The sequence below is a fragment of the Cyrtonyx montezumae genome, unplaced genomic scaffold, assembly GCF_038088225.1.
Source record: "Cyrtonyx montezumae isolate F1298 unplaced genomic scaffold, pur_monq_1.0 scaffold_8, whole genome shotgun sequence".
Classification (NCBI taxonomy): domain Eukaryota; kingdom Metazoa; phylum Chordata; class Aves; order Galliformes; family Odontophoridae; genus Cyrtonyx; species Cyrtonyx montezumae.
Window position 1 is genome coordinate 112,824,181 of NW_027072089.1, and position 15,742 is coordinate 112,839,922.

The 15,742-nt window shown below is 38.9% G+C and overlaps 1 protein-coding gene across 2 annotated transcripts; it reads right to left on the reverse strand.

Moving 5' to 3' along the window:
- Positions 1-1,754: 1,754 nt before the first annotated feature.
- CCDC126 (coiled-coil domain containing 126) lies at positions 1,755-12,428 on the reverse strand. Of its 2 annotated transcripts, XM_065753522.1 has the most exons (4): positions 12,352-12,428; positions 4,957-5,086; positions 4,034-4,433; positions 1,755-3,185 (listed from the first exon to the last, which is right to left on the reverse strand). In XM_065753522.1, exons 3-4 carry the CDS (start codon positions 4,269-4,271, stop codon positions 3,004-3,006), a joined length of 420 nt encoding a protein of 139 aa, XP_065609594.1. In that variant the 5' UTR covers positions 4,272-4,433; positions 4,957-5,086; positions 12,352-12,428; the 3' UTR covers positions 1,755-3,003. The 2 variants fall into 2 exon arrangements, with proteins under 2 accessions (XP_065609594.1, XP_065609595.1); XM_065753523.1 differs by lacking the exon at positions 12,352-12,428 and having other exon boundaries at positions 4,957-5,102.
- Positions 12,429-15,742: the final 3,314 nt, after the last annotated feature.

The following is a 15,742-nucleotide window of genomic DNA, read 5'->3' on the forward strand; positions in this document are numbered from 1 at the left end:
GCCGTCAGAGAAACAGACCACGGTTAGACATCCACAGACCATCATCCACAGGAACTGATGAATGCCACAGGGTATATGCAAGCACATAAGCAACCAAGGGCCAATTAATAATGATAGGTTTTTACTGGAGGTACTAAGAAACAGAGCTGGGAAATTTGTAGTAATTACAATCATTTACTGGTAATTTGGCAGCATGTGATGCCACTGGCATTTAAGTGGTGTGATTATGTAGATGTCATGTGATTTATTTTTTTTTCCTTCGACTTGGGCCTACATTTTGAGACTCTTAGGATTTTAGACATATACAAAATGTATGTGTGCATCATCCCAGAGAACCTGAGGCTTTGTGAAGTATCAGTTCAGTAATGCTCTATTCCACGGGTGCCCAAACTTTTGGCTGGCGTGGAACTGAAGATTCCAGAGGCCTTTTCCAACCCTAATGATTCTATGATTGCATAAAGAGGAACTGTCTTGGGACATACATAAAATACAGTTACTGTACAGAAGTAAAAAAAAAACCTTATTAAATATATATACAAAAACAGGGCAACAAAAGCAAAACAAGTGGGATACAGCACTGTAGAAGTCTGATTCACCTTTTAAGCAGCTATAAAATAAAAACTTGCCTCGAAAGAAAACCTCTTCCATACTGTCAAATACATTAGCTCTGACCCTGCAGACAGCCAACCAGTTGTGCAGCACAAACCAATCAGCCCTGGGTAAGGAGGTCACACTCCACATCATCTTTAAAATAAACTAATTGGGTTTTAGAAATTCAGCTCGTTCCATTAATGTGTTTTGAAGAAGTTTTAAGAAAACATAATAAACTTTCCAAGTACATGTAATCATTTTTCCCCCAATCATTTTCCTGTGTCAGTTACTTCTAGAGTTAAGCATCTGCACAAGGAAGCAACCGGTCCTGTGGGCAACTTGCCCCCTTTACAAAACTGGCAATGCTACCTGGAATCATCAGCATTAGCAAATATTTTCAAGTAGAATTATGAGTTATCTAACCAGCCACATAAGTGACTGCATTAATGAAAAACAAATAATGAGCAGATACTCAAAAATAGACAACTGTGCACCGTATTACTGGATGCCAAAAAGATGGATGTTTCTGCACACTGACTACAAAGACTTACACATTTTTGTGCTACACTGCTGTATTACTATTTTTTATTTCATTAAAAACAGATCAGTAAATTCCAGTGATCCCAACAGTGAATGGATTTGTTTTGAGCAGGCTCAGTGGGTGTCAGTGCAAATGACTACCTGCAAATGACACTTGTCTTCCTCCCTTTTAAGAGTGGGGTCTTCACCATTAAATATTTCAGAATCTTTCTCCACTCACCTTTAGGCTGATGAAAGTTGCCCATACATTAGAAAACAAGAAAATATCATTCATCTGGAAGAGTACATTACTACTAAACTTCAAAGTCAGAGTTTTCCAATCCCAAACACCCGGAGCACATTAAGTAAGAATGACAGCATTATTAAAAAAAAACAAACAAACAGGAGTCTTTGTAAGTACAATTAAAAATTTATTTTTCTCTTTCTGCAAGGAAATATAACTTTTTTTTTTCCCTGTCAGATTGGATGTAAAGTCATCTGCGCACTATGGTTCTAAGTATATTATCAATTATACAAATCCAGGAGAAAAAAAAAAAAAGACGTGTAACTTCGGATGGTAGATCATCCAGCACCTCCATTTTTACTGTGTTTTTTTACCTTAATTAAATTAGACCACTGCCAAAAAAAAAACAAAAAAGCAAAGAAAAAACCCACTGACATTAAAAGATAATTAACTAGCACATTTTTTGGCAAAAGTCCCTGAACATACCCTTCCCCTCCCTGCAAAACATTTACCATTCACTACATTTTAAAAAAATCAGGCTCAGTGGCACTTGAATATGACTTCAGTAACATCTTGAAATACAGTGCATGCACACTGCAGTTCACTTTGCTATAAGGCTAACTTAAACGTAAGGCAAATATTACCTTAACACTGAAATATTCCATGGTAAGACACCTTTAGTACGTATCTCTGTTAAATGCAGAGATGCCTCGTCTCCCTCCACTGCTCCCCTTCCTGATCAAGAAAGCATTTCAGGGAGATGGTGTGCTATTTTCATCACAGATTGCAAGTTGCTCGAGAGTTAAAAAGAAACAGCAGTGAATGAACAGTATTCACATATTGAAAACTTATTTCCATCACTTAAATAGTTTCATCTGCAGTTACAAAATACATACACTTAAATATCTTAGTAAGAAATTATCGTAAGATATCACAGATTATGTTTGCTTTTGGTAATCTAACTGCCCTAATTTTGACATAAGGATATACCACCTGGACAGCGTAACTACCTAGGATGCTTTCCTATTGAAATTGATTTTCTTAAATATACAGTAAATTCTCTCTAGCTATTCTGATAGTGCAAATAAAGACATTCTTTGGGTCACAATTCTAAAACATTTCCCCACCCCCAACACGCTATCCTCACTTTAATATCTTAGTAAATGAATAACAAAATACTGTTAAATATACACATTTCCTAACATCTGCTTAACAATGTTTTCCTCAGTTACCTGTTTAATACAGATCACAAAAATGAATAAGCTACAATGCTGCTCACCTATCCAAAAGATATGCTATATTTACTCTTAAATAAATACATTTAGAAACCTACCTCTAAGTTCCTCATTGCTTTCCATTTACTGTTAGTATCCAATGGCATACTACATCAAATCATGATATCAAAATATCTTTCAAGACAACAAAGATCACTGTAGAAGCACTGCTCAAAGGCAATGAAATAGTGCTGTTAAGAACCTTATGCACATAAGTTAGGCCTATATATATATATCTATATATCCAGCGCATTCTTCAACAGAATAGCATATGCTTTGTTTAGAGTCAGCTGCTGCTTTGCCCTAGCCACAGATAAAAAGCTTGTCTTAATTGCGACCTATCGTACACGTAGCAACACAATGTAACCTGCTTTGCTATCTAACGTTGCCCGCTGCTTTTGCACGTTTACTTGAATTTGCTGATACTTGATTGCTAGTTCCATTGGTGGTATTTGAGGCTGAGCCATTCACGATGATGTAATCCACTTTGTTTTCCAATTTCACAAGACGCTGTAAGATGTCATCCAGAAGAACAGCAATTGTTCTCTTAAGATCAGCTGAAGACAATGAAAAAAATTCCCATTATTTATTGTATGCAGAAATAACTGCTATTTCAAAATATTCACATCTTAGTTTGCTGTCCTGTCAAACATCTTATTTCAAAAAGAATACAGACTCAGGGGTGAGAAAATTAAAAGCGTTTGTAGTTTTGTTGTTTGTTTTTTTTAAATACAATTTCTTTCTTACTTTAGGAAGATATCCCCATAATAATATTTTGCTTCACATCTTACTAAGAGTGCAATAATAGAACTTCAAGTTCAAGCAGAAGGATGGTGATTCTTCAAAGGCAGTATTTCAAATTCCACCCAGATAATATTCACCTATGACAACATTTAGCTTTGGACAGTGATAGAATATTTTCAAATACCTTCCAACATTAAACACTTCCCTCTAAGTAACAGAAAAAAGTGCTGTTAAAATGCAAGGTCACTATTTTTCCTAGTTTAAAACTGTAGCATACTTAAGCCTAAACTGACTGAAAAACAGGAGAAAGGAAAATAAAAAATTATAACATGGTTACTAACAAAGAGATAAAGATCTTGAGAGCTTTAAGGGCATTTTCTGGAACACAAAAACAGTACCAGTAGAAGAACTTTCAGCGCGAGCTAAATATGCTCCTGTCTGTGTTCATGCCAATATCTTTTCTGAAATTTGTGACAAAGATAACATTTAAACTTACCTGGCTTTACAAGGTCTACCACATCTCAAATTTCAACTTTGTTCAATAAACTAAAACCAGAAGAACTCATACAGAGATATTTTCTTGTAAAGACTAATCAATATATATATTACTTCAAGAAGTGCAGCCTCACAGTTTCAACTAGCATGCTTTTTTTCCTCTTACCATATCCTGCCACAGATGCTCCACTGCCACCATTCATCATATTCTTATTTTCTTCTGCCAATGCTTTGACATATCTTTTACTTAGGTCTAATATCTGACCACGCAACTCAGCACTGCTTTGACGTCTTGGATACTGAAAAGTGTAGCGTAGCAACATCAAACCCCAAATGATTCCAAAAACTAGTAAAAACATGCTTAGTTTCTGGGACATGTTTTTTCTTGAAAACGTTAGAAACATTTCTGATGAAGGCCACAGGTGTCTTAATTCCAAGAAAAGTAACTGAACTTAGGTTAGTCAAGTGCTATTACATAATAAATGGAATCAGAATTCCTATACAGAAAGAAATCTTCGGGCTGCATCATCTTGAACACATCTCCTTGGTTTAGCTGGTCTTGATTCCTGAAAATTGTAAAACATTACTTCATTATACAGAATTGCAACAGTTGTTGATATCAAGGACAAATAACATTTTCCAAATGCAGTACTACAGCAGAACATAGAAAGAGTGGCAGATTTGCATCTGCTCAGAGGTACGGTCATCCTTCTATCTGATCTGCTATTAGAGCATTTCCTGTTTTTATTTTTCTTCTTCAAAGCTTCTATGCTTTTCAAGGTACCTTAAGTATTTTAAATGCTGTACCTTGAACTATTAAACCCAAATGCAACATCTATAATTGTCTTGTGAAATGATTCACTCAGTTCTTACTATTCACGTTGAAGCGCTGAGCAATATATTAAAGAGATAAAACAAGGCTTCTTGGTTTGTTAGTTCCAAGTTGGTTGCCATCTGTTTTTGTACGATACTGTTGTATTATGTTTCTTTCCTTTTGGGTTCCTTTGCTCATAAATAAAACTAAAACACAGATGCACAATGCACACACTTCCAGCAGTTTGCTGCTACTATTAAAAAAATACAACTTACCATAGCAGCTGCTTCTGACAACTTGATAGATTAAGGATTCAGGAGAACAAGCAGTAAGAAAGCTTCAGCAGTTGAACAGCAAATAACCAGACAGTTTGAAGTAAAGCGAGCCAGACATCTTCAAGGAGCCCTGTGTTGAAAGAAAAAAAATTACTCAAGACGAAGTGCAGGGCTGGAAGACCTTAACTTTCCCATGTAGTAGTTGAAATTGATCTCTTTGAGCCACGTGTTTTTCAAAATGAAGTACATTTGCAGTTTTAAAGTAGCTGTTAGAGGAAATCGCATAATCCAAATCCACTTTATTAAAAACCTACACATCTGAGTGCCCCAAATTGATTTTAACACAGTAACTTAAAAAATCCTTCAGAATCTTAGTGAAATAGTTTGTTCTTCTTACAGTATAGTGGACACATGTTCCACATTGATCACATTTGCATACACACATTTATGCATTCTTATTCATTTCTTCTCTTCAAGTGAACCCAGTCGTCATATTTCTCATCTCCCATCTAACTCTGAAACTTCCCCTCAAAGAAGTGTTGATAACTGAGGTTTCTATTATTTCACCCTCTGCAAAAAGCAACTAATTCTACAGAATAGTGCATTTTCATGTTACTCTCCATTCTGTCCCACATGTAATCTGATGTAATTTTTAGATTGCAGATACACACTTATGTCCCTCACCAAACCTCCTATACTGATACATCCATCTCCATGGTATGTTTCATCACCTCTGTTGAGTACTTCAACTAGCCTAGCAACAACAAACCACAGCCTGCTGCAAATTCCAGTGTTCCCATCAGTAGCACTCTGAGTTACGCTGACTGCTTCTTAACCTTCATTCTTCAGATAACGTATCAGCATTACTCTGAAAACTCTAAACCCCAACCAGGGGCAATACGAGGACTTGGACAACAATGTTGCTGGAAAATCACAAGGTATTGTATGTAAAATGACTGACAGTAAACTGTCAGTAACAAAACCTTACTTTTGATATTGGATGTGCTGAAGTAAACAGAAGTTAACAGAACCCTGCAAACAAGGAAAACGTTACTGCACCTATGTCATTATACAGATACATAATCCCTGGATAGCATCAAACATGGAAAACATTTACATATGAGGTACTCAAGTAGTTTATGTGATGACTCAGAAGAACAAACAATACCTCCCTCAAAGGGAGGGATCAGAAGTTCCAGTCCCCCTTCTCAAAAGCCTAAAGTATGCACATTAGATTTTTTTTTTGTTTTGTTTGAAAGTACACAGACAGATCTTGCAGAACTTTCATGAAGTTCAGCTCTCCGCAGATCCCACTCAAATCTCACCCTGAACCACTTTACTTGGCAGTATCACTAGAGAGCTTTGGAGCGGCAATAACTCTGCTATCATACTGTAAATAAGACCACAAGCCAAGATAAAAGTCCTGGCCAAGATGAACAGATTGAATAAACTCTTGCCAAAGAGCAGTAGGAACTACAAACTGGGCCTTTGCCACGTGTTTTTGATTCAAATTGCACAGAGTGACCACTGAAACTACCAGAAATCAAAGCCTCAACCTGCCAGGCAAATGACATAACACCACACAAATAACCAAGATAAAAAATTGGGGGTAAGGTTTTCAAATAGTCGCATTCATTTTGGTAGTTATTTTTTATTTCCTATCCATTTTTAAGAGGCTGTTTCCCCTTGTATGAATTCCAGTGTAATTTCAGAGTTCTGGAGATATGGCCTCTTACTTCTTCCTGAAACAGGTGCTTCCAGTGACCTGTAACACACGCTCTGCAAGAACCTACCAAGATCACACAGCAGAGTGAAAGAAAGCAAGCAGATCACTCAAGTGATTCACAGGTAGGAAAAAAAAAAAAGGGCTTCTGAGCAGGAGCTGTATTCATTAGGAAGAAAACAGCACAATAAATAAGATAGATGGACTGGAATAACCTTGTAGCTCTCGCTGACCTGAAAGATTGGTACTTCTGAGCATGAACATTATAGCTTAAATAAAATTTATACACAGAATTGATATTTTTCCCAATAATACAGAGGTAACATCTAATGAAATAACAGCATATTTGTACAAAGCAACTAATGTAGCTCCCTATGATTTTCCCCTCATTATCTCAATTCCTCCTTACATACTACTTCTTGATGAAGGAGAAGAAAAAGCAGCTGAGACTTCCCTTTTCACAGCATTCAGCCTGTGAGGGAACCCAGGCTTAACGCTCTCTGAGCCCCTGCTGAAGTGATTTTAAGGCAAGGGATTGCCTTAAAACCTCTCTGCACTGCAGAGAACAACAGGAAAAAGAACACAGACTTACACGTTGTTGAGCACCTACCATACCTTCCTGAAAGCAAAATGAAGAAGGTTGAAAAGACACAAGTACAGACAATACAAACCTTAAAATTCCATGGAGGAAAAGGGCAAAAAAAAATGAAGCACCTGTGCAGGCAAAATGGCAAATCCAGGAATTGTGCAGGAATTAGCATCTTCCAGATAATCCTTTCAACAAGCACACAAAGATGACTGATTCAAAAGGCAATTTTTCCAAGATCTCTGAAGCCAAAATGAATACTTGAGTTATTTTCAAAATGATTAACCCAAGCCAGAGGCGACAGTAGAGCTTGGAACTACAGGCAATGCCAGAACAGAGACTTGGTTTCTCTTTCACAACACAGAAAGAGTTTGTGTTTGCTCACTGTTACCACTATTGTTTAAGAAATGTACTGTCAAAGCCTGACAATGTGGATTTAACATCATCCAGCAATGATACAACAGTGACACATATCTCACAATGAAAACAATGAACTAAGGACTTCAGCATATCCAAACTAAATCACACCTCTATCCTCTCAACTGTGTGCTGGCTCCAAAGTCACGTATAAATTCTATCATGAGTGGAGTATAAGAGCACAGGAAAGAAGCAGGCAACTATCAGGTGTTTCTGGTAATTACTAGTAAGCAGCTTTAGTAAAAAAGATGAAGTGTCGGGGGGGATGGGGAGGAGGAGGAAGGGGCCAGAAACAAAAGCTTCCAAGTTGCACTGCTTTTCAGGAGGAGGCCAGGAAAAACACCCTGAATACAGTATTATTAACACACAGACTGATGAAATCACCTTTTGGTTATACATTAGAAATGTATGCCAAATGTTGAAGCAGTAGTTCCTCAGCAATACCCTAAGGATTTATCTACATACGTCTCAAACTAATGTATGAAGGAAGTTACCACAACAAATAGTATTTTTACTCGACGTACTACTTACTGTGATAATACTTCTCTGTTTCTGAGTGACAAATTATGATCAACAACACAACACAGTGAATTCCAAAGCAAGTCTGGCTTTCTGATTAATTATTGCTATTAACTGTACAAACAGAAAGCAATTTAATGAGGCAGATAAAAAAGAAACACCAAACACAACCAACAAGATACTGCATCCAACTACTGACAGATGAAGGGGCAAAAATGCTGCAAAACAACTGAGACAAAAACTAAAACAAACCAATAAAAGCTGACATTAATGATTATTATAAAGTAATTGTATGGTACTGTACTACAATCTCAGTGAAGTATAACAACTTTGTGAAACCACTGGGGATTTTAAGTCAGTGCACTAAAATGCTGTCTGTGTTAGAAAATGCTGTTAGATTTATGGCAGCAAACATTTCTCAGTACAGAGGGGATATCGCATTAATAAACAATAAGCTGCAAACAGAACTCACAATGCTGTCATTGCAACAGCCATGGTACCTTTCAGGAAAGCCAACTCACAGGGCTTTACAGAACTCCTGGAAACGCTCCCCAAGTTACATCAACAATATCACCAAGTGCAGCTGAACGTACTCAACAGACAACTAATCCTTGAAGATGAGGACAAGGATATAAGCCACAGGAGCCACCTGCCAAGCCCTCCTCTAAACAGAGAATACCAAAAATAATGCTTGCACTCTGTACACTTGTGTTTTTATTTACCTGGCTATCTGCCTGGTAGTAGGACAAAAGTCTGCATAGGGTGCAGCTGGCAAATAGATGCCCGAAGAAATTACGTACATCCCGTTACACAGGACATATATATATATTCCACACATATATATATATTTCTCCATCTGTTACTTAATTCAACTATGAAGAGATAACAGAAAAGAGAACTGCAAAGCTCCATAAGAGACCTGGATGTTCTACTAGGAAGCAAAAAATTACCAGCAAAGTGTGACAATCAAAACCACATTTGAGCTGGTTTTTGACAAGATTAACCCACACCACATGAAATATTCCTTTTACCGTTGGTGTAAAATCTAGTCAACAGAGAGATGCCACCAACAGGGAGGAAAAAGGAAAAAAGATATCCCATTGCCAAAAGCCTCAGGAACACCTGGAACAACAAAGTCCTTCAATATACTACACCTGGGTGCTGATACAGCCTGAGGATCTTTTCAGCCTGCAGCTTAGAATTAATACTAATGTCTACTAGGCTCAACTACAAAGGACAGCACTCAAGAAGGTAAGCAGATTTACCTCCTCACGCCACTGAGAACAGCATGCAAACAACTTATTACAGAAGCACTTTGAATTGAAAGTAATAAAACCCACAAAACTCTTCAGACTCAAAGACTCACCCATCAGGTTTATAATATCTCTGCAACCAAAATCATCTGAGCACCCCAACACTAGGTGACATTAAGTATTTCAGTTATTTGAGAAATTCTGGTGAATTGTTTTAATTTTGAATGTAGCCCAATTTGTATTGTTTTTATTTTGCATCTTCTGCTGATGACTCTTCTTACTTTGCATTAGCCTAAGGAGTCTGCTGAATACCTTTTGGTTCCTGTAAAGTGGCTTGCCTCTCTTCTTCTTCCTTCCCTCCCTTCTGTTTTTCCTGCTACAGTCAGCAAATGCTTCTAAAACCAACCAACAAATTCTTTGTTCCTTGCCTGCAGGCAGCCAGCCAAGGTTTCAAGAGGGGAAAGGACTTGGCAAGTGCTATGAAGAAAGTTAAAGCAAGCAAACATCAATGAGGACAGTGTGTTATATTCTGTTTGCTGCCCACTAGGTCCACCTGGGCCTCAAAGCATTCATACAACTTCTTATCAGCTTCTTCTTCATCTCATCTGGGACACTTCCGTATGCTTTGCCACTGTTGTTCAGAATATCTGCTCACAAGAACCATAGCTACAGCAGAGCATGAGGTACCACCCTAGCTTCATCTGGTAGTTTTGCCACGATATTTTCAGTGCAGTTGAATACCAGGCTATAAAAAACACTTCCTTGAGAACTTCCCCTGTGAAGTTTCACAGCTATGTTTGCACCACGTTTTCAAAACCCCAAACTTCCTTCTGAAATGCTAACATTTGGCTAATTTTAGCAGGTTGTGCCAGGAGACATAATTTCAAGGCCTTCAGAGGAGAGAGATTTTCACTGAATGTTTTAAAAATAACTGTGGGGGAGGGGGATAAAAGCCAACTAGTGAAGTGACTGCTACGAAGGCACAAAGTAGAGCTGGTCATATATGCACAAAACCACACATATATACAGCATCCATACAAACACTACTCCTGTAACAGTAACAAAAGAGCGTACCACTTGGGGAGAGAGGAAGTAACACGTCTGGTTTCATTTCAGGAAGCCTGCAGAATTCAAACTGAGTATGGTTATGTGCAAGACTTGTTCAATCAAACACACCACTGAGTGGTCACACTACAATAAGGACTAGGCCTCAGACTCACACTCCCTCTCCCAGAGAAGGTGACCCCAGCTGAGGATTTTCCTACAATGAAAGTGGAGGAAACATTAAAGCCAGACCGCTTTATTCCTTCTGCATCTTTCATTATGTCTAGATTGGTCTGTCATTTTACCTTAGCATCGTACTGTTCACAACAGACAGTCTTTAACCATAAAGGTAGGCAAAGCAAAACATTCTTCAAATGAAGTAGAAGATACCCAGAAACTTAACCAGGGTGCTTACATGGAGGTAGCCTCATTTCTTGGTTGCTACTGCAGAGATCAATTTCGGTAAGTTTTAAGTCCTCGAGTCCATTACGAGCTCTTTTAAATAAACAAAGTACCCATTTAGTTCAAAATTAATCTTTTAAATGGCACAGGCAAATGGTAAACCATTTTTTGAAAACCTGATGATCAAACAAGACAAGTTAAGAGACTGTTACTAATGCTTGGTTCAGGAAACCCAGCCCACCTGACAGTGCAAGACTTCAGTCACAGCTGAAAGAGCTTTTCAAATAACAAATAACTTATAAAGAACATTTCTACAGTAGATTTCCACCAAGACAAAACAAATTCATCCGAATGACTGAGCTCCACAGTAGATTTTTGACAGCTACTGTAAACAGCTTAAGACGTATTTTTGATGCTTACTTGTCTGTAGAAATGTCTACACGGCTGACAATTCAAGCTGACAGCAGGCACTTATCCTACTCACAGTGCGAGCAAGATGCAAAAACCACTGCTTGTAACTGTTTTCAAAAAAGGTAAGAGTGCTCATGAACTCCAGGAGAAATATTTTACTTCTAGCAGTTAAATGACATTCAATCTCCAAGCTAAACAGAACGGGATTAGCTAATACCAACACCTCCTTTGGGGAGCTAGAAGCTACGGCAGGGTTTAAAACAAGGGACTAACAAGCTAAAAGAACTGGAAGTGGCTATATTTTTTACCTGAAAAGGCTATAAGAGTGAGACCTATTTATCAGACCAAATGAATTTCAGCATAATTGCTTAATTCTCTGGAGTTCTCAAGTACCTGTTCTAAATTAATGAACAATTACATATCGAAACACATAAAATAACATAAAGAGGCCACGAAAATTTCATCTTTATACACACGCATATCTCCAGCAGACAAACCGGGAACAAAGGCAGCAATAAATTTCCACGTTTGATCTAAAACTGCAATCTCTCCACTTAACAGCACTAGAACAAGACACTGCTCACAGTGCATTGTTACCGTCGTCACATCGCCTCTTCTCTTTGATATCCTCTCGAGGATGAAACAGCAATTCATGACACTTACAGTAGAACAACACATCACGATTACTCGGAACAAATCTCATGCACAGTTAGCTGTTATATTCAACGTGCTCACATTCTGACGGCTTTGTTACAACATAAATAAAAATCCAATTTCCGACAAAGCTCAAAAAGAGAAGAGCCGTCCCCCTCCACCCATAAGCCACCCAGCGAGGGGAATAAAGCTCCAGGCACGCGTTGGGTTGCTCTGGGTCGCGTCGGACGAACAGCACGCGTCCTTCTCTGCCTGCCAGTATCTACATATATTTACACAACGCAAACGTGCTGGATTAGCAAACTGAAAAGAAAGCTTATTAATAACGAGCGATTAACGAGACTACAGAAACGAGGAAGACACGCTAGTGCACTAGAAACGCTTACGGAAGCGAGCATCGCTAATGACTCCGCTTTTGCTCCCACGCCGCGCTATGCAGGCTACTGTCCTTCCTGGTGAGTGCGGCCGCACGGCTGCGAGCGTGCCCAGCCCGCCCAAAGATGGGGCACCGCAGCACGGGGCGGACTTCAATCCTGCAGAGTCACTGCCCTCACCGCTGATGGCAGAAACGCCACTGCAAGCGAAGAGGGCCCAACCGCTGGCACACCCCTTCCCCTCCCCACCCCGCCGGGAGGGCTGCCGCAACGCCCCGCCGGCGCATGCGCAGGAGGACACTGCCTCTTCCCGCCTCCTCGGCGCGCCCGCCATCTTGGCGCCGGAAGTGGCGCTCTCGGCCGCGCCGCTGTGCTGAGGATACTTTTAGTATCCACAAGGCAGCTGTAAGAAAGAAGGGGACAGACTCTTCAGTAGGGGCGGTCGCGATAGGATGGGAGAAAACGGTTTCAAACTAAAAGAGGGAGGATTTAGACTGGATATAAGGACAACATTTTTATGGTAATGGTGATGAAGCACTGGAACAGAATGCCCAGAGAGGTAGTAGAAGCCCCATCTCTGGGGACATTCAAGACATGGCTCTGAGCGACATAATCTAGCTGTAGGTATCCCTGTTAATTATAGGGGAGTTGGTCCTGATGGCCTTTAAGGGTTCTTTGCAGCTCAATTCCATAATTTGGGTAAAGTTAGGGAGTCCACAAAAATTGCAAAGATATCACTTCTGCCCTCTACTGGCGCAAATGAATTTTGACAGTATGCACAGAAGCAAGCAACACCGGATGGTTTGGCATGAGGTTACTTTGCCATTAACTGTAGTTCAGCTCACAGCTTTGGCACTTCAGCACTCTAACACCATAGTGTACAGGTATTCTTGTAAGCCAGATGCCGTGCCAGCAAGTTACATCATATTTTTCCTACAGTGCTGCATATAAGGAAATAGGTATCAATTAACTGAAGGTGAAGGTGCAGGCACCTTCAACTACCATGTTGCTGTGTTCAGAAGCACTTTCAGTTCATTTTAGCTTAATCTCTTCAGGATTCTCTATCTAGACTACCTCTCATACCTGTTACCAATCAAGTAATGCAAGTTAGTGTATTAAAGTTTTGTTTGCAATACTGTTCTGCTTGCATAGCTTCGCCTTGTAAAATAAACAGAGGTGCAGAAAGTAGTGTGATAAGCAAGTTGTAAACACACAGTCTCCCCATGTGTGCATTTCTTCCCTCATTTCCAGTGCTTGTTAGAATCTACCTGCTTCCTGTGATTTTTTTCAACTTTTCTGCATGGATCAGACATGGGAAAATTCAGCATTTAAATTTTTTGCTCCAACAGGAAAAAAAAAGTATCTAAGGGGTTGGTAGCCTAGACCTGAGAATGCAACAAAACTGGAGGTAGGTGGCATACCAACAGCCAGTGAATCAGACATGTATGCAAATATTTACTGGTATGACTTTTCTGATGTTGACTAGTCTGCAGTGCCTTATTTCAGTCTTGCAAAACCTATTTTGGAAAAATGATTATGTTCTTGTTGGTGCAAAAACATTGGTGTTCACCCAAAATCCCATTTCAATTAGGAAAATTATGCAGTTACTGAGCTAGACAGATGCTGTATTCCCACAGAGAATTCATAAGAAGCCGTGTTAAAGGAATTTTTTAAATTCTTGATTTCACAATCCATCCCATGGAAAGAAGTCTTTTGCTAAATTACACAACACTGAGGAGAGGCAAAAATTAGGAATTATTTCTTAACTAACTTTTGAGTGAATAAATTGACTATATATTGTGCAGCATCAATAAATTCATTGGTAGAATTATTTTTCTAGAGGCAAATAACCTCATTGGTTTCTGTAAGCATTTTCTTATTAAGAATTCCTCTTCTTATGTCAAGGAAAGATCAAAACCAGAATATCTGTAAGGGACTTCACATAACAAATGTACTACAGCTATTTACTGCCATTTATTGCTGTACTACTAACCCAGTGATTAGTCCTTTATTTTCACAGCTGTAATATATTTCCAAATAGAAATATATGAAATTTAGAGCTTACTAGGGAAAGAAAGGGCAATCTGTCAATAGCGTAAGCACAAGTTTTGCTGGTGGGATTGGAGAATTAAGATATCCTCCTCCATTATAAACGTATCCTCTTTTGACAGGAACTCTCAACTATTAATAACATTCTTAATTCCTAAAGGCCTCATGCATTTGGTCATCTTTCATGAACATGCATCTCATAGTATACTCTTTCTTCTTATCCTCATGATCTTACAGATTAAGAAAATTGAACCTGAATATACAGACAAGGTATATGTTAATGAGAACATATTTCTGTTCTAAATTCTCTCATCCATTTTCCTTCCCTTCCCACTCTTTTTTTTTTAAGTGTAATTATATTATTTTCACTGTGTTCTTAGATAATAGAGGTAGTAGTAGGTAATAGGTAATACAGGTAATAGAGGTAATAGAGGTCTTAGGTAATAGAGTTACAATGGGAAGGGGAAGTGAGTAAACCTATCTATTGGAGCTGAATGGGGCAGAGCTGGTATAAAACACATTATGACACATACTAAGAGTGTATTTTTGGAAAGTTAGATAATAGCAGTGTCTAAAGTATAGCCTAACCTTTTAGGAATGGCAAATTAATTGCAACTAAGCAAGGCTAAGGAGTTGACTACAGCCTTAGAAATAAGTAAAAAGCAAGAAGCTCTCAGTGAAAATGAAATATTTCAAAAACCTAGAGGATGAAGAACTTCCTTAAATATTGCTTTTTCTTTCCTTTTACCACTGTAGGATTATCTGATGTTAAAGTATTTTTTTCTGATTCTCCAGATGAAAAGAGGAAAGGTTGGCACATTGGGTTCCAGCTTTTCATTTAATCAACTTCACTTATGGATCAACACAGGAAACAACACCAACCCTTTCTGTATAGGAAAGCACATATAAAGGCTGTTGTAAAGCAATAGTGCAATAAAAAGCACAGCACCAAGAGCAGAGTAACAAAGTCCTAGACTTCAGCAACAGCAAGAAGGAATAAACACAAGCACAGCAGCTATAGGTACAGAAACAAAGGAAAAAAAGCTGCTTACCCTTAGAAGATCTCAGATAGGCAGGGATCTCTACTCAGACAGCCTTGCCTCCACTACCAACACTTAAATGAGGTCTGGGAAGGGGTGGACCCTGGTCATTCCCGGGTTCCTATCATGGTGAATTAGAGCTTCGGTTTAGAGATGAGGGCAGAACTGCATCTCAGCAGCTCTGGGAAGCTGTTAGCTGTGCAGTACCAACCGACCACTAATCTGGACCGACTCTCCCAGCTTCCTGGTGCAAGCAAAGCACGTTGAGCTGCATTGTCACCTTTGGAAAACGTGTAAGGAGCTACCTGCGTGGC